A 21,174-nucleotide genomic window follows, 5' to 3' on the forward strand; every position below is an offset into this window, starting at 1 on the left:
CGTCGATTCGCCCTCTGCCTGCGCTGGCCTTGCCTTGTCACAGCACGGCTGCATTAGACCGTCGTCCACACTCTCGTCACCTGTCAGGTTAGTCAGAGCCGTCTCCATCATTTTCTATATGCGGCTTGGCTGATGCCTTGCTGCTCCCCGTTCTCTCATTGTACTTTGAAGCTTGTCCCAAGGTGTGAAGTTTGGTGAGAGTCTCCGCCCATCCATCCAGCCTGGGAGGGCGTGCCGATATGTGCCAAAGCCGAGTTGACGCCTCGTGGGCTTCATTCAACCTTCCCTTCTACACATGGACTCCAGACCCAGCCTGCCTCTAGGCTGCCGTGCCTATAAGGCTACGATGTCTCCTCGTTTCCTGCCTTGGCCTGCCTCTATCTATATTCGTCATAGCACACGACCTTCTCTTCAAACTAATTTCTTTCCCGTCTTTGTTTCCTTTATACAATATCGTCTCGGCTTTCTTGTTTCGAATCCCATCGCTCTGCCTACATCACGGCTCGACATCAGCCCGCAACGCACACATCTCGCACCTACATCAACAAGATTCAGTTGGAGGGATTCTTCCTGCTATCAAGATAGGGATACAATTACAATTCGTTTCTGTTTGCCCCATAATCAGACCTTAGCTGGCCTTTGGCGCACTGCGGCCTTGGATACAATCCGTGCAGGCAGGAACTGCAAATCCTTTTCAAACTATATCTACTGCATTAGATTAGATATGTGCTACCAACTCGTCGAGTTGTACTCAGCATGCCGGTGTCTCTACTACCAACATGCAATTGATCGATGTGCAGCCTATGGTAGACCTGGCCACGATATTCAACAACGCACCATCTATGTCGGCTATGCCTGCAGCGCACACTCGAGTCAAGCCGCCCAATATGCGTCACAACACACCTATTCTGATTCAGGCTACTATAGCTCTCGGTCCAGCCATAAGAGCTACCGGTGAAATGTTTTGTCTTCGGTGACGGGTTGCCAGGCTTGGCATTTCACCAGGCTGGAGGTGTTCGAGTTTCAAGATTGGGTGAGCTACCTATATTCATCCAATCCGTCTAGACTCGCCTCGTTGCTTGCTGGTCACGCCAGACATGGACCCAGGGCGTCCATCTCAACGGACTAGATGCTGCTGTGACTCGCTGCGTCAATACTTTGTGCCCACGACTTTTCACGCTGTTTTTCTCGCATCTTTCTCGACTACGTCATGAGCTACGCAACAACTTACCGAAGACACGGATATGAGATTATGACCTTTCGATTCCCCTCCAATCTCCGTCACGCGGTTCAACATTGAACTGATGTAACAATACACCGCTCTGTCAGATCCCGGATTACGTTTGGCACGGGCACTTGGCCCCGTTTGAACTCTACTTGGTCATCTCCAGGCCAATCATGGACCACAACCCTTTTGGTCCTTCTTGGAGTGTTTGCTTTTTAATTCTTCTCTGTTGTCTTTTCTGTTTTCTCTGCGTGAGATTCCCCACTCCGCACCCGCTCTCTCACTCGATTTCCTTTCTGGCTAGGACCATGTGACGCCGTTGATGAGACTTGGTTGACATGGGGCTGGCAAACAAGATTCTCGTTTACGACGCTTGGACTTTCAGGTCTTAGCTGATATACCTCAGCAGGGTGACGTTTTGACAAGACTCGGGCCTAGATTTCTCGTATTCATGACGCACTGCCTCACGGGTGTGCTTCTGCTTACGGATATGTGATGATGTACTTGGGGAAAAAAAAGGTGGGATATATGGCGGCGTTTGGATGCTTATGACATACGGTAATGTTTTGTTGATCTGGGCTCACTCAGTGCCCGTGGCGATGGAAATTGGGTGGCTTGTGGCTGCCTCACTTGTCTTTTTCCTTTTGGCTTGTTTTTTTGCAGGGGATGTTGTGATGAAGCGTTTCTTCTCCTGTTCTCTTTTGTTCTTGATTTTTTTTAGTCTCTTTTTGTTATTGCAAACATGTCAGGACTATGGTCCCATCATGTTGGATACCTCTGTGCTGGACACAGAAATCACGGCGTGGCGGTCTGGAATCGTCAGATACAAATTAGCACATAGGCTACGTGGCACTGGCTGCCATATAACAATAACCAACTAAATAAAAAGAGTTGACGTCTCTTGATTCGAGGTTCCAAACCTGTGACAATGTACATTGACAATGATTGTAGCAATTTGAGATTTCTCAATTCGTTTTAGACTTGATCAAAAACACGTAGACATACAGACTCGATTTACGGTAGTACATAAGCACACAGGTGGCCGTGTTTCAGATCCAATTCAGATCTAAGAATTATGTGACAGTCGCAAACCAAAAGGATTGAAACCCCTGGAGCAACCCGAGTTCCGGGCTCATCCAAATGCATGCACCGCGCTTCTCTTCGCCCTACCCTCCAAGCTTTGGTGTGGTTCGCCACGCGATTTGGGGGAACCAAAAATAGCCCGTAATACATACGACTCCTAAAGCATAGTTTGCCTGATTGGGCGGACCTGGATGTCTGGGTGTGGAGAGGCGGCCCATATGCTAGTATGCATTCTGCTAGTATTTTACTCGAGTGCCGAGCAGAGAGGAGGGTTAAGACGGAACCTGATTTGTTGGACCGGCAGAAACGTTCGTAACAGGCCAAGTGGTTCCCGATGGCCTTGCGGTTTCGCGGATGGCGGGAAGGGAAGAGAGGCAAAATAGCCGCTTGGCGCCCTCCGCCCGGGTTTGGTGGTGCACAGGCAGCTGCCTGGGGTGCCAGGCATGACAGGGATGAGATGTGTCGGAACGGATGCTGGGACGTGCGTCGTGTTCGCCTGTGCTGGGTTGAATCGTCCGATGTTGAAAGTTGGTAGTCGGGAGTTTGCTCACCTATCAGGTAACTGGGTGGTTGAATTGATCCGCCAGAGGTTGCAGCATAAGGCGCCAGGGTTCAGGGATTGGAGTGATGGTGCATGTCCTGGCCCAACATGGCCCAGCATGGCCCGATTGGTCGGTAGATGCAGTCAATTCGAATCTTCAAATTTTTTTGTGAGTGTAGATGTGTAAATGCGCACCTGTGAGGGCGTGTGGACGGCTTGCCTAGCTCAAGTTCTGCCAGTCACTGATCCAGATCAAGGAAGTATGCGAAGGCGCCGCTCCTTCCGCTTGTGCGCACTGCGGGTAATGTGACCACCAGCAACGCGCGACTTCAAAGTCGTAGAAGGCGTCAGGTGCCTTGGCGTGCCTTCATATTTTACATGTCTTGATTCGCTTCCGAGGCCGACAGAACACGCAGGTGCAACACAATCAATGCTGCCCGCATCGCGTCGTGTTGGTAAATATTACAACATACGAAGCGAAGGTGGCAAAGCCTCGTCTTATTCCATCATTCACTTCATCCCAACCGTTGCGTTCCCTTACCGAATCACCACCCTCATCCTCTCTTTTCCTCGCCTCCCTTTTGGCACCTCTTTCGGTACCCTTGCCCTTCTTAGATTCCTTGCTACGGGTTTAATATATTTTAGTATCATTCTTATCTGTCCAACTTAGTTCGATATCTTATCAAACCCTGACGACAACCTTACTCTATATGCATCCATCGCATCGAACGTGCTTCTCTCCCTCCTCACAAGCCAAACCACACCACATTTTCCAGCCAACGAGCTCGTCTAGCCCCCAGTAAACTGCGACTCTACCGCTCTAGTGTCTATTTGTTAGCATCGTATTTGCGGCAACAGTGCTCCTCGGAATGTTCCCTGTGCTTCTCGGCCATCCACATGCCTACGAGCCCTTCGAGGACACGCCTGCGGACACGGGCGATTTTGACAAGACACCACCCCAGAGTAGCCGGCCTTCGCTGTCGCTCGCTAGTGGCGAGGAGAGACGCCTCTGTATCGCTGATATAAAAGCCGCGACTGCCCATAGCCGAGTTCCATGCCCTGCTGAAAAAAGTAGTCAATTAATCACCAGCCGAGAGCTTTGGGCTACTCATCAAAAGAGTCGTGCTGTACGCAATACAATAGCAAAGCTGGTGCCAACAAGAGTCTCACGGTTAGGGACTGAAAACCAAAGCGTCACAGTCCAAGACAAAGTCAAAAATCGTCTACGGAGACCTCCTGGGCCTGTGGTTGGCAAGGTTCGTCGGTCGGGAGTACCTGAGCCATTAACATCGAGTTGTTTACTTCGAAGTTAGTATCCTCTACTTAGCATAAATGGGTTCTTGCATCATGCTAACTGTCATATTAGCTAAACATCACCGACCTGGCCAAGTGCTCAAACCGACATCCTCCCCATCGATGGCTAATTCAGCACCAGACTTCAAAGCTATAGCAGCAGAAAAGGGTGTCATGACATCACCTGAAATTGTTTCTTATTCTCCACATGAGTCTAAACTTATAGCAGATCATCCTGGGCATAGTTTCGTTTCTAAAGTTCGACCAGCAGAAGAACATTGTCCAACACATCAATCTGTCGCACATGGAGATAGCTAGGGGCTAAATTTCAGGCACAATCACAAACCCGTTACTCCATTTGACCTAACAGAGAAGAAGGCATGCATAGGTCATTCTATGGATGACAATCCAATGTCCCAGCAATCGACGACTGATTCTTTCAATAACATTCGGGAAATGTCGCCGCAGGACAACTCTGCAGGGGATTCACACACCACTGCCGACAATGAAAATGGATGCTCTGGCCATCTTGAGATCGGTAAGGTCAGCCGACTCTTTGAAGTCGAAGGCAAGAATTTATTCGTTCAAATAGCGGAGAAAGTTTCAGAGGAAACAGCCGACGGTCTCTACATTGATTTACCAGTACCGGTATCCAAGGTTCGTCCATGTGCCTTGGAGCCAAACCTGGACATGCGAACTGAGGAGTACCCAACTTTTGGCCCAAAAGTTCAACCCGCTACTGAGCCACTGTTTGACTCTATTGTCAACGAAGTTTTGTGCAGAGGCGATTCGTTCAGTACTATTGGGTCGCACAAGGGCCACCATCACTCATCCTCAGCGAGAAACATTGCGCCTCCGGCAAGCGGTGATCACTCGATAGAGGATTGTCCCACATCATACAACTTATGTTTCACCACCGACAAGGCGCTCAATTCCTTGGACAGAAGGCCTGGGTCTTCTAATGATGGCGGTCCGTCATGTTGCGAGGCACCGGAAAATACCAATGGGGTGCCCTCCCGAACGTTCAAGTTGCAATTGTCCGAAATAAATTGGGAAACATTGGACCAGGGGATTGGCCCTAAATACCCTTCCTCAAATGCACAGCTGGAAGAACGTTTGACACAGGCTAGGAAGCTTGGTTCAGTGGCTGGAAGACATACAACTCCTGAATCATATTCTCGCATACTTCATGCCCCAGTACCCGTCTCCAAGATCCGTCCTGCTTTCCATAGTGAAACCGCGAGCAATCTCCAACACTATGGACACAGTTCCATCTCCAAAGTAGGACCAAGTGTGGAATGTCTACGGCAAAGTCGTCAGAATGGAAGGTCCTATTTTATGACAGACTCGGATGGCCGCTCCCAGGACAAAGATAAACAGACTCAGGCCCCAGGCTCACACGGCTCTTCGTGTCACACCCAGACTGCAACCTCCGTGTTCGATTATAAGCGCACAACTCAATGGCTGAAGGATGTATTGAGACATCCCCCAACGCACTCACCAAAGTACACAAGGCGGCCTGGTCAAAATACTCAAAAGTGTAATACATTGCCTGAACTAAAGTCAGTACGGTGTAGCACTGATTCCTCAAAATCGCTAGGCAGGTTTTCCGTACCGCCTGAAAACCAGTTGTCAAGAATTGACCGCATTGGATTTAAACGTGCAGTTAGCGACCTAGAGAAACTCTTGAACGAGGCATTGGCAATTGCAATGCAGGTTGTCGATCACCCATCTGCCACTGGGGAAAAAGATGCATATAAGCAGCAATCCATCAGTGGTCGTTCTCAATATCAAGACACCGGCAGCCGAATGGCAAAAGGCAGCGGTTCTCGAACCACATTTGCTTCACCAAGTGTGGATGGGAGTGGTGGCGATTTAGGCCCGGCAGTCGCTGAATACGAGACAGTCCAAGGTCAGACCAGAAGATCGCCCACCGCCCAACTACACTCAGGACCCCACGAGTTTCTTAAAACTCACCCTTCCGAGAGGGTGATCAACCAGGAAAGTGTTCAAGGCCTTGGACAGAGAGTTGCATTGAAAATTCCCCGTAGAAAGTCCAGCAAGAAATTGAACACAGTTTTCGCAGGGCAACTCAAAAACGGAACCCAAGTAATATCTCAAGCTATTCAAAACCCTGAGACAAATCAAGTAAGAGAATTCACGGCAGGTCTCGAAAAGCCGTCTGAAGAAACACGACCCGACAATAGAACCACGAAGCCGGATCATGCCCATACAAATCATCCGCCACACCGACAGCCAGCGGCCGGCGCAGACATTCTTCCCGAGCGGGATATTGCTGGCAGACCTTTACACACAGAGCATAGTATTAGCCTTCGCCGGCGATCGCACGTCAGCCTAAGAGGAGCTCAAGGATTTAGTCTTGCAAAGTCACATAAGCGGCAACCCATTGCTCGAGACTAGTCACCTCTGCGAAAGCGATTCGTCGCATCCGTGGCATGCATAAGCACGGGACTAATTGGGGTTATATTGGGAATATATTCCGGTTTGGTTCCTTCTATTCAATACTATGTCATTGACCAGTCTCATTTAATAGTCCATGGGAACACCGGCTGCTTCCTCGGCCTAGCCTTGCCAACCTTTTTCCTCTGGCCGTTGCCTTTGTTGCATGGACGAAAGCCGTATATTCTTTCCAGCTTGGTCTTAGCTATGCCCCTTTTATTTCCTCAAGCCCTTGCCGTCAATTCTCAGAGGCTCAGAAATGCTAATTCATGGAGATTCATTTTACTGGCCAGCAGGACGCTCATGGGAGCGTCTCTCGGGTTTGCGAGTATGAACTTTCACTCCATCCTGACCGACTTGTTTGGAGCCTCTCTTATGAGCTGCAACCCTCATCAGGAAGTCGTCGATGACTTTGATGCCCGGCGGCATGGCGGAGGCATGGGTGTATGGTTAGGCATTTGGACTTGGTGTTGGATTGGGTCCCTAGGAGTTGGGTTTCTAGTTGGGGCCGGCATTATCGACAATCACCCTCCAGCTTGGGGGTTCTATGTCAGCATCATAACTATTGCCATTGTGCTTTTTCTCAACGTTGTCTGTCCCGAGGTTCGCCGATCAGCGTATCGACGTTCCGTGGCTGAAGTCCGAACTGGAGAAGATATCTCGCGGCGAGTAGCTCGCGGCGAAATCATGATGCATCGAGTGAAGACGGGCCCCAAATGGTGGGGACAGGAGGTGTATCATGGCATCGCACTTAGCTGTGAAATGCTACGCCAGCCAGGATTTGCAGTCCTGACAGTGTACTCTGCCTGGATTTACGCTCAGGCAGTGCTGATCATCATCCTCTTGGGATCACTTGTTTCCCGGTTTTATCACATGCAGCCCACTGAAGTTGGTTTATTTGTTGGATGCATGGCGTTGGGTGCACTTCTCGCAATACCATTCCAAAAAGCCAATTTATTCTCGCGGTCTCGTCAAGCTCAGTTGAACAGCAATTTAGCCACACTGGACAGGAAAGTTGCTTGGTCATCTCACCTGGTTCGTCGGATTGTCTTTACACTTCTCTTGCCTCTAGCTGGAATTTGTTATGCAGCCGTATCGTCGGGACCACCAATACACGTCAGCATACCGACAATCTTTTCAGGATTTGTTGGGTTCTTTTCCAGTCTTGCCATCTCGGAATGTAACGGGTTGGTCATGGAGGCTTTTGATTGCTCCGATTTATCTCCAGGAATGACTGGACGCCAAAGAGGCGGTTCCGGCAGGAATCAGAAGAGAACCAATTACTCATCGTTCCCGCGTGTCACAGCAGGATTCGCATCTATACATTCCCTAGCATTCTTCTTTGCTGCTGGTGCTACCGCTCTAGGCGGCCATGTGACCAGAACCTTGGGGCAGCAAGTTTCTACAGGCGTGGTAGCAGGGATCCTGCTCATATTGACTGTTTTGTTGCTTGTCATTCTTCTTCGTTTTACTGAAGTTCAAATTGTCCCGAAATCCAAATCACAAGAAATGGATAGATTGGTAGAGGCCCGTCGACGTTCGACCATTAGAAGAGTCTCCATGCCTAATAACTCACAAGCGATACTCGATGAGGAGAGGGCATGGCGGCCGGCCATGATTGGAAACCCAACTAGCAAGAAACGCCGTATGAATATTTTTGAACTCGGTAGCATGACCCGCTGGCAGGAGATCCGAAAGAAGAATAAGTTGATTGACGCTGGTGCTCATCTCAACAGAGAAGCATGGGACCAAGGAATGGATGCTTTGGATGACCAACTAAGCGACTTCAAAAAGGACGCACATGGACTCTGGCACGGAAAGAAACGGAGTGCAAGAAGGGTATGTCGTACAGACGAGAGCAGCGACGCCGGTCATCAAATAGAGATGAGAAACTTGGAAGACCAAGGAAAACGCGGCAGACGAGAGTGTGCGCTAAGCCGAACCTCGGATGAGGGAATCGCTGGCAACAGGAGGCGACGAGGAAAGCGTTGAGTTGGGTAATGAGGTCAAAGACTTTGTGAACAGGCACAATGAGGTATAGATTGAGTGCGAGGGATAAACAATTTCCATTATCGACCCTATACCCCTCTTTGATAGTATCATACAAGAACCTATGCCATCCACATAAGAGACGTCTAATTTGTGCCAAATAGTCTTGCCTATCTTGTTATGTGTGAATCAAATGCTCCCCTTAGATTTTATATGCCGACATTAAGGAAAGTCTGTTTTACAATGCGAACTTGCCAGTTATGCGTGGAAAAAGAGAGAAAAAAAATAATAATATACACGACATGTCATGCTTGTCCGCTTTACTGGACGTTGAGGTACAAATCAGCACCTCGCCTCGTGGGCGTCAACCTAGGCAGCCACGTCGGCGTCGAAGGCAGGTCCCCCGAAGACCCGCGAGGGGTGACGACCTCTGGAGATAAATACATGGGCCCGCCGCTGGCGCGGTGGCGGTTATTCGAACCGCTCGCCGAGGAGGTGCAGTCCGTTGATATGGACATGTTGACGGCTCGGTCGCGCCCGAGCCGCTTGGCGACGATGGAGACCTGGGGTGGCTGCTGCTGCTGCTGCTGCTGCTGCTGGAGGAAGTACTGGTCTAGTGGGGGTTGTTGAAATTGTTGTCGAGGTTGGCCTTGTGGTTGTGGTTGTTGTTGTTGTTGACGAGGGTAGGAAGGGGGGTAGTGGTGTCCCGGGCCCTGGTTTGGATATTGCCGGGGGTCAGGGTACGGGTAGGCGCATTGCTGGGGGCGGTGGATGTACATCTGTTGTTGGCTTGGATCTGCTGCCGTTTGGTCTTGTGGTTGTTGGTGTTGCGGGATGGGCTGGTGGACTCTGAACGGTGGAATTGCAGAGTGTTGGTGTTGGTGGTTCTGCTGTGGTTGGAATGGAGCGGTTTGGAACGACTGCCGGGCTTGGAATTGCGATTGTGGCGGCGGGTGTACGGGTTGTCGCCGCAGAGGCCGCATGGGAGACTGCTCGTGATGGTCTGGCTCTGTCTCGATCGTCTTCCTCTTCTTGCGGGAGTCGCGCTTGCGGGCTTGCGGCGGTAGCCAGAGTGTGCTCGTGTGTTGGGGCCGGCGGAGGGGGTGAGGATGTGCGGGCAGGCCGGGGATCCAGTTGGGAGCGTCTGGCCGTTGGGTTTGTTGCACTGGGGGTTGTTGTTGCGTTTGCTCTTGTGGTGGGTGGTTGTCTCTCGGTGGCTGTTGTGGCCGAGTGTCTCGTTGAGGTGGTTGTTCTTGTTGCAGTTGGGCAGCTCCCCTTTCTGGCCGAGCTTGAGCAGGAGGGACTTGGGATAGGGGGAATTCTTGGTTCTCCCGTTGTAAAGGGGTTGGTTGTAAAGGGGTTGGTTGTAAAGGGGTTGGTTGTAAAGGGGTTGGTTGAACCTGAAGGTGAGGTTGCGTTGCATGTCCATGTTGTTGATGTGGGAAAGTTTCTTGCTCCGGGTGAATTTGGTGTTGACGGACGTGAGGTGGGTGTGAAAGAGCAATTTGCCGTTGCTGACTTTGTCGTACCGGGCTTGTTCGAGCTTGAGCCTGAGCTTGAGAAGCTTGTTGCACACGCTGCTGCTGCTGCTGCTGTGGCCGTAGTTGTGGCTGCGGACAAGGTTCGTTCTGAGCCCGAGGCTGTAGTTGAGGCTGTATCGGATGTTGATAGGGTTGAGAATACGGTTGACTTTGTACCGGTGCTGGCGTTTTAGATCGGGCCTGGAATTCCGGCCGCTGCTCGACTGCCGGTGTCGCCACCTGTTGACTTCGTTGCTGAGAAGCCGGGAACGGGGAAGGCTGCAACTGAGTCTGTTGCCTCTGAGGCTGTGGCTGCTGTACACTCTGCACGCTTCGAGGTCGAGCGGATGATGGCAGCATAGCCCTGTCATCGTCAGGCTCGGGAGAAGGTTCAACAATCCGCATCGTCGGGGAGCCAGTTCGAGGGAGGCCCGGATTCTGCATTGGCCGTGGCCCCCGAGACGCACTCGCCCACTGGTGCGGCGAGGCTGTAGTGACCTTGGTAGTGGGAATAATGGGCTTAAATGCATTCGGCGGCGGCCCAGCCATTGTCGCCGATGTACTAGTAGCATTTTTCGTGTCCTTGGGCATGTTCGGGTTGGGATTCGGAGCCAAAGACCCGACTGTCAGCATGGCAACGCTGTTTCCTATCCCTCCCGACGCAGTCCTATGGTGAGCCGACTTATACAAAATCGGCATTCTTGGCGGTTGGGCGGATCTCTCCTTGCCGGAGAGGCCATTCTCTCTGCCCGGGATCTTGGGATACGATACCGGGGACTTGCCGTTTCCTGAACGGGGCGACTCCGTTACCGGAGACAAGTTTGCCTGCGACATCCTCCTGGGTGGCTGTAGCTCATGCTCCTCGTCGGACGAAACACTGATGTTTGTGATCCCGCTATCCCCAGACGTGGCCCGGGGTCTCGTCAAGCTCCGGCCGAAGGAGTGCCTCGCAGAAGCAGTCGCCGACGCGTTTCGAGGATTCCCTCCCATATCAGAGAACAAGGGCCTCGGGATGACATTATCCCGACCATCCTTCAGTGTCGCGAGCGGTTCGGTCACCACCCTTATGGACTGCTGGGCGGGATTAGGTGGCATAGGCGCAGACGACGAGCGGCGGTGAGAGGGACGTTTCGCGGTCCCTTGGCCAGGTTGTTCACCTCGGCCGTTCGTCCCAACCGGGAGGACGGCCATGCTCGTAGCCAGCTTGGGATACGCACTCAGTGGCGTCGTGCCCTCCAGTTCTGCAGCCTGCACAAGGTTCGAGTCACTGGGCATCCAGTTCCCATGCCTGTCAACAGCGTGACACTTCGCAGCGGCGGACGAGGGCGCGGCAGAAGGGGCACTCCAGATCTGAGATTCCAGCGAGAAGACGGTCGATGACTCACGTCCGTCCTCTTCGAACTCGGTCATTGTGCTTTCGCGAGGCTTGTTGGTCGATTTGGGAATGTGGAGGAAGTCATGTCCCTGCGGAATCTGCAGCTTCGGCAGAACAGGGGGGTGGGATGCGATCCGTGTGTATTCCCGCGATGGAGTCGTCGCTGATTGCTTCCTGGAGGACGATCCGGGGGGCGGTGGTGTATGTTTTGGCGGCGGCGTAGGCGGCTTCTTGGGAATATCCAAGGAGAGTATCGGCTTGGCAGGGAGAAGCTTCGAGACGGGCCGCGTCGGTGTTGCTGTGCCTTGGCCGGTGTTCTTGGAGTGCGAGGGCGACAGGGCGAGACCGATGAGGCTCGGCCGCCAACTCGACCGGTTGTACGCCCCTGGCGGCGGTGATTTTGGCATCGCCGCTTGTGGTTGTTGCTGTGTTCTCGCCCCTGCTTGTCCCCCTATTGCTATTGCGCCGGTCATTGCAGCTGCAGATGGCCCCTGAGCAGAATCATTCGGCGGATGAACCGGGTTCGCCATCCAGGATGGCTCGCTGCTGCTCTCCCGACGGCTCTTGTCAAACTTGTATCCCCAGGAATCTCGTCTCCGCGGCGAGCTCGCCAATGGTGTGTGTCCCCCACGCTTCTTCCTCGCCCTGTACAGCCTGAACAATAATAAAAGCCCAATGGCAACGGCCGCAAAGCCAATTACTCCCACTGCGATACCCGCCTTTTGGACCGGCGTAATGGAATCACCAGAGGCAGCCGCCGCAGGCTCTGCCGTGGAAGAGCTGGTCCCCGTGATTTCCGTGGTGGTGCTCACAACAGCCGTGCTGAAGGTGGTATCGGGGCTCCAGGACGGCGAAAACGTCGGAGAGTGCGTCTCAATGATCAAAGTCGTAGGAGGGTGCATCCGTGTAAATGGCCTTTTCGTTTTCGAAGGCGCGGGATACGATATAGGTCCTCCTCCGGACGGCGGCACAGCCAACGTGGCCGTGATGACACCGTGGGTGGGTGTAAGAGCGCCGGGCTCGTCCCTGCACATATAGTACGCTTTAGACATTGCCGGTGCTTTTTTTTTGAAAGAAGATGAACCCCGTTAGTCTCAGCACAGCCTCATACAACCGTCTTGTATGTATAAAACATGACACTCACAGTCGGCTTCCTTGTCGGAGCACCCTCCCACCGCCTGCTCGGCGGCAATACATTGCACCGCGCCCTCCCCAACCGTGAATCCCGTGTTGCCATCCGTGGAGCAGAGTTCCTCGAGGGACGGAATCTCCTCGCCCCGCGCAAGACCATAGTTTGCACTGAGAAACGAGATGAAGCAGTCCTCCGCACAGGCGGGCACCACATCAGCCAGTGCGACAGTGAGGTTGGACTTTCGATGGAATGTCTCGGCGGCCAGTGCTGTAGAAACGAGTGACAACAGCAGCAATCGGGCACTGGACATTCTATAACGAGGCATCTGCGGCGTGTTAGTCGCCACGGCTGTGAGGGATCACTCGAGGCCATATCATGACGAGACTCGCACTCACCTAATTAGAACCGTCTAGCACAGCAGACGACCAGCATCACATCCATATCCAGACAACGATAATAGGCGAAATGAAAATTGCGAGGGGCAAGAGCAGACTCTCGGAAACAATAAAGGCCCAGACGATGAACAATATCAACCGCCTCTCTTGAGTCCCGGCTCTTCACTTCTCTCCCCCCTCCCCCGCGACACCAGCGCCTCGCAACCGCCCATGCAGTATCATCGCATCCTCAGCTGCGTCATCAGCACGCTCAACCCATATCATCTCCAATCTGCACCTCTCGTGCGTGCGCAGGTCAGCTCAGCCAACCATCTGCATGCGAGGGAGCACGGCGCCGTGCTTTCACGCACATCGAGTGGCTGAGAGGCCGCGCCGCGTAGCCGCCCGTGCCATGTAAGCGCCGTCCACCCTTGCCAACCGCCAGCAGCCGTCATCATGAAACACGTCACGTGGTACCGGTGCTCTTCACCGGCCCAAACAAGGCTTTTACAATGTCGGCAAGAGCCTTGTGCCAGCATTGTGTGACGCCGCCCAACCGTTGGGATTGGAGTATTTTGGCGCGAGAGCGTGTTGGAAGTGTTTAAAATAGGCCGCCTGGGCCCAGGCCTGGGGGCGGGATCCGTTTCTCTACGTTTCTGCAGTCGCATGTTTCGAAACACTGTTTTGGACGAGGGGCGCCGGTTAGCCGTGACTCTTGCTTGAGGCGCAGCTTTCATCCACCTGGCTCTGTTGGTAGACGCCGGTTAGGCGGCAAGTCCCACGGCCTGGTTTGTAAAAATGCAGACGTCCTTTGTTCGTTGCAGGACCGCTGGATCCAATCATTCCGTCAACGTCTCGTGGCTGAGACGAACGCAATTTACGAGTAATTGTCTTCTATTTCAACCTTCAGATTTACATTCATGGAGAGCCACCACCTGCTGAAATACCACATCGAGTGTGCTATTTGTCTCCCACACATCGAACTATGCTTGAAGAACAAAGGGGGAGGAAAAGAAAGGCACCAGGAAAGGGAAATAACCTCTGATACGCCAACGCCAGACAAACACCATCCATCCATGAGCACAGAACACCGGTGAAATACTGCAAGAGACGGTGATCCTTTCGAGTCTTCTCCTTGTGCTGCTCGACGCTCGCCAACATATGCTATGCGATAAACTGCGGACATTGACGCTCCGTCCTTACATGGCCATTTCGGCTTGGAGCTTTCTGAGCTCGGCTTCTTCGTCGTCCTCTTCGACCGCTTGGCCCCTGCTTGGAACGGCTGGTAATCCGTGTCAGCAACTGTGCATACCACCTGTCTTTTTTTTTTCAAATAGCTTGGCCAAACTTACGCTCCTGGTTTGCCACTGACGGCATTTTGTGCACAATATCTGCAACAGGCACGCTTCCTGTCTTGAGGATATCCTCGTCCAGCTTCTCCTGCTGAAGCTGGTCCAGCTCGTCCTCTAGCTCGTCGTCATCGATGACCTCGCCAATATGATTCGAAGTAATTGCATTGACAATCTCCTCGCTAAGTGCGTTTTGCTCTCGAAGTTCATCCCTATACCAATCCAGGTCAGCATATCCATCGCCAAGACGTCCCGCATGATGACGGTCCGAGTTCGTCGAATACCAAGGTGCACATACATTGTCTGGTCGACCTTCTCTGGCGTAAGCTTGCCGTGAATATTCGCCATGGCCTTGCCCGCTTGCTGCATCGCCAGCAAAGTCTCGTGGTTAATGTTGGCCGATTCTATCGCATTGATCTGCGTCTCGAGGGTGCCTATTTGCGCCAAGGTCTGATCCAAGGTATGTTCGTTCGCCTTCTTACGTCGCAGGGCCGCCTTTGCCGCTGAAAATCAAATACGAAAAGTCAGTGTCTATTCCCTTCTTGTTCCCATGATATGCCTTGTATCGTCCAGGTCTCAATAGCCCGAAGAAAGGGAGTCATGGCACATTGTAATCCTTACCATTCTTGTTTGTAGTGGCGTTCTTGCGCGCAATATTGTGCTGTTCGTCTATTTGGTTCTGCAGGTGCTTCTCTCGCTTCTGCAGCATATCAAGCTGCGAACGGAGGTTGAGGATGGCATTCTTGGGAGAGTCTTTGCGAGACTGGGCGGAACCACCGCCGAACCAGCTCCACATGTCGAATGTCCGGGTTGTAGATAACGGCTCAGAAGCTACGTGTGTGTTGTGAAAGTAAGGAGCGAGTATCTACAATAAACTCTCGTCAGTGGTCGAGGTATTGTAGGGTCAGAGCCGTCGGCCTCGGTTGGATGATTCCGTCGCGTGAATGTGAGTGCCGGAGTCGTTTGGTGGGGTATTCTTGACACAAATCGTGAGGCGAACTTGGTCGGGTTCTCGACGAGCGAAGTCGGGGTAGGCGGTAGGCGGTAGGCGTTGTCAAGGCAGCGGAATAAATGCCTTCAGGCAAATCCCGCTCTGCCGTAGATGGCCGTAGATCGACGTAAAGACGTAACTCTATTTGATTTGGCAGTTGGCGGTACGAGGGATGCGTAGGCAATAATCTACGGACAATGTATGGAGGCTGCAGAGCAGTAAAATGAACCGCATGTGGCGGCATCGCTGCCTGTCCAGGTCAAGCGGGACGCATCTATCAGCGGGTCAACTGGCTGATGACGGCACTCTTGCCCAGCAACGCTCAGGGTTGGGTCATTGGCCACTTCATCAATGTTTAGCCGTGTTTCACCCGTTCATCATGTGACGCCAGCCATACCGGACTCGGCCAGGAACATATGACACCCCCAGCAAGGAAGCGAATAGGCAAGATTATGCACACAGGCTGCAGTAGGCAATAGTATATCGAATCATTTTTGTGTCTATTATGTTTAAACCCCCGTTGCTTTACAGTAGTCATCTACACCCAAAAGCAATATCTTCAAACAGACCCACAGTATAGTCGATTAGGACTATGAAGACGGAAAAAACAAAAAACACAAAGGCTCCTAATGTATGAAAATGTCGGCGTCCAGCAGTCATGGAAATAAGGGATGGCCTGTCGTTCCACAGCCCAGCATCATGGAACAAAAAACACCAGTTCCCTCCACCATCCATCAAGCCAGAACAACCCTGCAACAACAACAATGTAGGCCACAAATATATCGTCGGCTCCGAAAATCAAGAAGAGTTGAAAGGAAAAGCCTCGGTCCATCAATTACAGCCAACCTGCGCCCTCGAGAATTTTGGAAAAAGTATCATGAACGCTCATACAATAATCTGTCTCTCCACCATTAACCAGTCGAGGAGACCCTTCTGAATCAGTCCATGCGAAATATCAGACATGTGAATCGTATTTTGATGGTATTTGACGGTTGCCGGTTTCATCCGTCAAACCGTGTTGACAGGCTTGCTTCTGTTTATAAGTTGCCGCCCTTCTCATCGGTATCAATGTGCCAGACGACATAGTTGGGGAGACCAACAACCTGGTAGCCGGCTCGCTTCGCCATCTTGGCAAAACCTTCCGTTTCGGCTTGGTTCTCAAAAGCGTAGGAAGGAAAGTTGATGCCTATGAATCAGTCAGCCTACACTTTTTCCAATAAAAAAACAAGTATATATACGCACCGGATCGGTGAACATCGGCCTTGACAAGAATGTTCACACCACCAATACCGTCAAGCTCAATCTCTTCATCCTTGTTCTCTCGCCAGTCTCCCATTTTTGCCATGTAAGTACGACCAGTATCGTATTGTTTGTATCCTGCAGACATGTGAGTACTCGTTCAGAGATTGCATAACATGGTACGACTTACCCTCGGCGAGAACGGTATCTTTGTCCAAACTAGCCGCCAATTTGCGGCCCTTGTCCGACTCAACCCACGAGTTGTAATCGACTATATCATGTTAGCTTCTGTGCGTCGGAGTCACCAAGGTAGCAAACAGCATACATCGACCTTCGATATCGACACCCTTCTCGTATCTGTGGAACCAAATGTCTAGACGGAAGTTGTTAGCATTTCAAAAGCGTAAATGTAGCGCAGAACCCTTATGACTTACTAGGAACCAAGATATCTTTATCATGAGCAATAAAATCCTCAAGAATCTTAGCGGGGCTATCGACAATGTCAACATCCCGCCAGTAGACCCAAGAGTGCTCCGGCTTCAGAGCACTAGCAAGCAAGTAGTTTCTGGCTCTGCCCATGGCCTTTCGGCGAGGACCCTGAGCTTCGAACGAGTGCCTCTGCTGAACATCCTGGCTAAGGTGGTAACCGAAATCCTTCTGAACAACAGTAGCACTTCGGAATGGGATATTATCCGGTCGCTTCTGAATACGTTCGAGCTCGGCCGCAAGGACCGCCAGGGTATCATCCTTGGAGTCGGAGACGAGGAAGGCTAGATCAATCAGTCGATGAGGATAGGAAAGTTCGGCAAGGAGTTCGAAGTATTTGGAAAGATGAGACGCGGCGTCCTTGAGCGGGGTAAGGATGAGGATTCTCTCCTCGTTTGCAACGGCCTTTCGGGTAGACTTGATTGGGTTCAAGTCGACGTTTTGTATCGTCGGCGACTGGACCTTGAGAGGAGCGTGGTGGTTGAAGATGACGGGTGTTTGCATGTGCGCATTCCACCGGGAATACTCATTCTGCGACATCTCTATCGGAGGTGTTGACGGTCCCCAGCAGTAAAAGCTACACGGCCGTCATTTGTCAGTCACGTCGACTCAATGCTGCAGCAAAAACGCTGGGCGGGAGGGATCTGCATCGCATTGTCCTACCTCTGCATTTCCGACGCTGAGCTGCTAATACCTCGCCATAGCAACAAAATGATGCCAGTGACTGCAACGAGAAGCAAGAAGCGCGTCCGTGTAACTAGGTTCCAGACAACGCGGGTGGGCGGCAATTGTGCTCTGGCGGCTTTCCAACTCAAACCACCTTTAGGAAGAAGCATGTTGGGCGATTGGGATGCTGGCAATGCGCCACAGCCGGATCGAAAGGATTTGCAAAGAGTTTATGGTAAACCAACGGGCAGTACGGAATATATCGTGCGCGGAATCGGATCGTCTCGTGCTCTCAAAAATCGGCTCCTTTGGGTCGTGGGAGCCAGGGGTTTCGGGATGGCGATTGCGTGGACGATGATGATGTGGCACAAACGAGCGATGGAGTCAAAAGCAGACTCGAGAAAGACAAGAATAAGAAGAAGAGATGGATGAGACCGGTTCCTGCCTTGACAATCACATCAAGCCAATTCAATGCAATGCCAGCTGCAGAACAACAAGACGGCCGTGTTGCAGAGAGTTTGGACAACAGCTTATCAATGGGAACATTGATTGCAGGAAAAACGAGCAGCGGACGGGAAAGGGACAAATGGTGAGGCGTGGTTCCTCGTGGCGTCTAGTTTCACTGGCGCAACGGGTATGGACAGGCACTGAAGTTGACCTCAGGATGCAGCGGAATGGTCAACCGGTGCATGCAATGTTCTAAAGTTCGGAGGGCCAGGCCAGGCCATGGGGTCAATAGCAAGGTATTGGGTACAGTGGGTGTACCTGGTCAACTGTTGCGTGCCTGTTGGGCAAATTGTCGACGGGAGTTGGCACTGGGGCTTTCCCGCTGACAGGCCCGGAGCACTGGGGAGCCAAGGGGGCCCATCAAAATTTTCAATGGGATCAATTGATGCCGGCAGCTGGGCACTTGGGCAAAGCTTAACTTGGAGGGAGGTACTTCGGACAGGCTATGGAGTACCTGGGACTGGCTTACTGCCCATCATTTCTCGCCGCCGGGGGGCTGCAATATTGGACTGAACTGAGTAGTATCTCCCAAGTTCTACCCTAACTCCACGGGGAACAGTTCCGTGCCGAATTTAGAAGCCCTGTCACTAAGCAGGCTTCAATCTTGAACCCCGTCGTTCGGCCTGTATCACACAACTTTATACAAGGAATGCTAAATTTGCATGTCACGGTTCTCATGCGTACCTGGCACTCAGTGCTCCCCCACGTAGAGAGGTAGTGCCTGTGCGCCGCTTATACCATTAGCGGCCGCAATGGAATTATCGGAGCCATATCGCATAATTGAATGCTCACATTGTTTCACTGTCCAGCCTGCTCTGTGTTACTATGCCTCACATGCTGTCTCAAAACGGTCAAGTTGTGTCAGAGCACGATGCCCTCGGCCCGCCACATGCTGGCAGTGCAATCGCTAAGAATGTCACGTCTAATAAGTGGCTCCTTCACTTATTAGTCGCCGACGGGTACGGAGTAATATACTACTAGTACCGTTGGCCCCTTCTTGCCAGGGAAGAATCGATGTTGCATTAATTCTGGTGCATAACTTCTTGGTAGAACGAACCCCTGGCTTGTGGTGTCCCCGCTGGACATCTGGGGCCTGATTGCCTCACAACTTGACGGCAAGAGCGCCAAGCCCAACACGTTCGCGGCCACACACGTGCAGGCCGCAAGCAAACTCAAACTCTAGGGATTGTACTCTGCGAGGGAGAGTAATGCTGTTTCCGTTATATCCAAAGGGTCGGGGTCCGGTACGGAATAGTATTGGTTCTGCATTGTTCGTGCTCTCCCTGGTGCTGAATGGTGAATGGCGCCGCCGACTGGCTTCCAATGTCTCATCAAGGCATCCTGGCGAGACTGGTTCAAGATGCTCAGTAGATGGCCATGCGTTGAACCATCGACTTTCCCCATTCGAGCTCATGAACATGCATATGTACCTGCTCCCGCAGTCCGTCGGTGTACTCTGCGAGGAGAGCTCGCGTCTACTATTTTGCTTGACACGTGTTGCGGCGGATGCCTCCCGCTCTTTCCAGGCTAACAGCATTTCCCAACTAGAAAAACAAGTCTCATGAACAGATCCACGCCCTCAGTGTCACCAACGGCTTGGAGGAGAGAGCCGGATAGGATAAGCATTCATACCAAATGGACTTGGTGATTAGCCAAAACTTATAGCTGAAGCTGGGTGCTCTCATCGCCTTTGGCACTCAAGAATGAGCACAGGGCGATAGTTCACCGTGTCGAGTCGTCGTAGTCTTGGATATTCTTGTTTCACAGGATCACGAGAAAATTCACGTTTGAGAGCTGGAACAGGATGAAACCTTGGCATCTAATGAGGACTAGAAGCTAGCTGAGGAGTGCAGTCATTCCCTCAACAAGGAGCTGATCATTTCTGATGTTTCCCAAGTACCATGTAATATTTTCAGTAGGGTGTTGAGCTAAGCTTTTGTCTCTTTCTCTTGTCTCCTAAGAGCCCTGAGCCAAGTGAGACAAGAAATTCGATATTCCTCCATGGCAAAACGTGTGCCGCGCGAATTGTGTGGTGGGTATTTGATACCGACGTTGTGGCCATGAACTTATAGCCGTTCGAACCTGCGCTTATATGCATGGTTCGGTGTTTTATAAGAAAAAAGTACGGTATCTCTTCCCGGAAGCGAGCCCCCCCTTCTCCTAGTCTCGGTTGAAATTGTGTACCAAGACTGAATCTGTGCTCTATTCATCGTAGTTCGTCATAATACATGGTTATTCGCATTGGTGACAGGCGAATATGACCTGTCCAAGGCGTATCGCGTTTCGGCAAATATAGCTCGACAGACAATTTGTCCACCCAATGACTAGATCGGTCCTCTTTATTTTTTTTTCCCGCAGAGACCACTTGCAGGTTGTCGCCGGTTAACCTGACATGGCAGCGTCTTTGGAATCGTCTGCGCCGCGGACCCAGAGCACGTTGTTGCATCTACATGTCAGTTAGTCATGGTCTGGTCTTGCGGAGGATGACGCGTGGCTTGGAAGCATCATACCTGATCAACACTTGCCCCAGCAATCCAGTGGGCTTGTCGGAAACATATTCCTCGGTACCAGCTAGCTGAAGGTTCATGTAGCTGTCGACGGACACGAGAGTGCCTTTGTACTCGACTTGACCCCACTTCAGGCGAACGAAGACGGGCTTGTTGACGAGTTCTTGCAGCATGGGCCGCGGGTTGACGGGTACGAAACTCATGCTGGTGGTTGTGGACGCGAGGTTGGGTGAGAGGCGAGCGCAAAGGGTTTCGTGATAGCTTCGACCGCTCGCGTTGCCTGTGGGTAAAATTTGCCCGCCGGCTCTCGTGGGTGGTGGTCGGATTTACTCCGGCTATATATGCTCTGTTTGGGGGGGGGTTCCTACCCGGGACCTTGGAAGATACACCAATTGATAGTTGGCCAAGACGTTGTTGAACTCGCCTTTCTTCTGTTT

The 21,174-nt window shown here is 51.9% G+C and overlaps 7 protein-coding genes across 7 annotated transcripts; 2 read left to right on the plus strand and 5 right to left on the minus strand.

Moving 5' to 3' along the window:
* Positions 1-3,676: 3,676 nt before the first annotated feature.
* G6M90_00g076460 (uncharacterized protein) lies at positions 3,677-3,892 on the minus strand (the record flags this gene model as incomplete). The annotated part of the gene is made up of 1 exon (XM_066131056.1): positions 3,677-3,892. One exon carries the CDS (start codon positions 3,890-3,892, stop codon positions 3,677-3,679), a length of 216 nt encoding a protein of 71 aa, XP_065986983.1.
* A 661-nt stretch (positions 3,893-4,553) lies between these two features.
* G6M90_00g076470 (uncharacterized protein) lies at positions 4,554-6,563 on the plus strand (the record flags this gene model as incomplete). Its single annotated transcript, XM_014689970.1, has 1 exon — positions 4,554-6,563. One exon carries the CDS (start codon positions 4,554-4,556, stop codon positions 6,561-6,563), a length of 2,010 nt encoding a protein of 669 aa, XP_014545456.1.
* A 342-nt stretch (positions 6,564-6,905) lies between these two features.
* On the plus strand, positions 6,906-8,594 carry G6M90_00g076480 (uncharacterized protein; the record flags this gene model as incomplete). The annotated part of the gene is made up of 1 exon (XM_014689969.1): positions 6,906-8,594. The coding sequence occupies one exon, from the start codon at positions 6,906-6,908 to the stop codon at positions 8,592-8,594; it is 1,689 nt and encodes a 562-aa protein (XP_014545455.1).
* A 317-nt stretch (positions 8,595-8,911) lies between these two features.
* Positions 8,912-12,928, minus strand: G6M90_00g076490 (uncharacterized protein; the record flags this gene model as incomplete). Its single annotated transcript, XM_066131057.1, has 4 exons — positions 8,912-9,390; positions 9,447-10,293; positions 10,352-12,546; positions 12,631-12,928. The coding sequence occupies 4 exons, from the start codon at positions 12,926-12,928 to the stop codon at positions 8,912-8,914; spliced, it is 3,819 nt and encodes a 1,272-aa protein (XP_065987161.1).
* Positions 12,929-14,191: 1,263 nt separating this feature from the next.
* SNF7 (Vacuolar-sorting protein SNF7) lies at positions 14,192-15,137 on the minus strand (the record flags this gene model as incomplete). The annotated part of the gene is made up of 4 exons (XM_014689967.1): positions 14,192-14,274; positions 14,345-14,553; positions 14,640-14,844; positions 14,963-15,137. The coding sequence occupies 4 exons, from the start codon at positions 15,135-15,137 to the stop codon at positions 14,192-14,194; spliced, it is 672 nt and encodes a 223-aa protein (XP_014545453.1).
* Positions 15,138-16,369: 1,232 nt separating this feature from the next.
* ANP1_1 (Mannan polymerase II complex ANP1 subunit) lies at positions 16,370-17,893 on the minus strand (the record flags this gene model as incomplete). The annotated part of the gene is made up of 6 exons (XM_014689966.1): positions 16,370-16,518; positions 16,575-16,709; positions 16,762-16,842; positions 16,897-16,944; positions 17,006-17,634; positions 17,721-17,893. 6 exons carry the CDS (start codon positions 17,891-17,893, stop codon positions 16,370-16,372), a joined length of 1,215 nt encoding a protein of 404 aa, XP_014545452.1.
* Positions 17,894-20,612: 2,719 nt separating this feature from the next.
* G6M90_00g076520 (uncharacterized protein) lies at positions 20,613-20,940 on the minus strand (the record flags this gene model as incomplete). Its single annotated transcript, XM_014689965.1, has 2 exons — positions 20,613-20,676; positions 20,741-20,940. 2 exons carry the CDS (start codon positions 20,938-20,940, stop codon positions 20,613-20,615), a joined length of 264 nt encoding a protein of 87 aa, XP_014545451.1.
* Positions 20,941-21,174: the final 234 nt, after the last annotated feature.

The sequence above is a fragment of the Metarhizium brunneum genome, chromosome 4 (assembly GCF_013426205.1).
Source record: "Metarhizium brunneum chromosome 4, complete sequence".
In the NCBI taxonomy this organism is placed as follows: Eukaryota; Fungi; Ascomycota; class Sordariomycetes; order Hypocreales; family Clavicipitaceae; genus Metarhizium; species Metarhizium brunneum.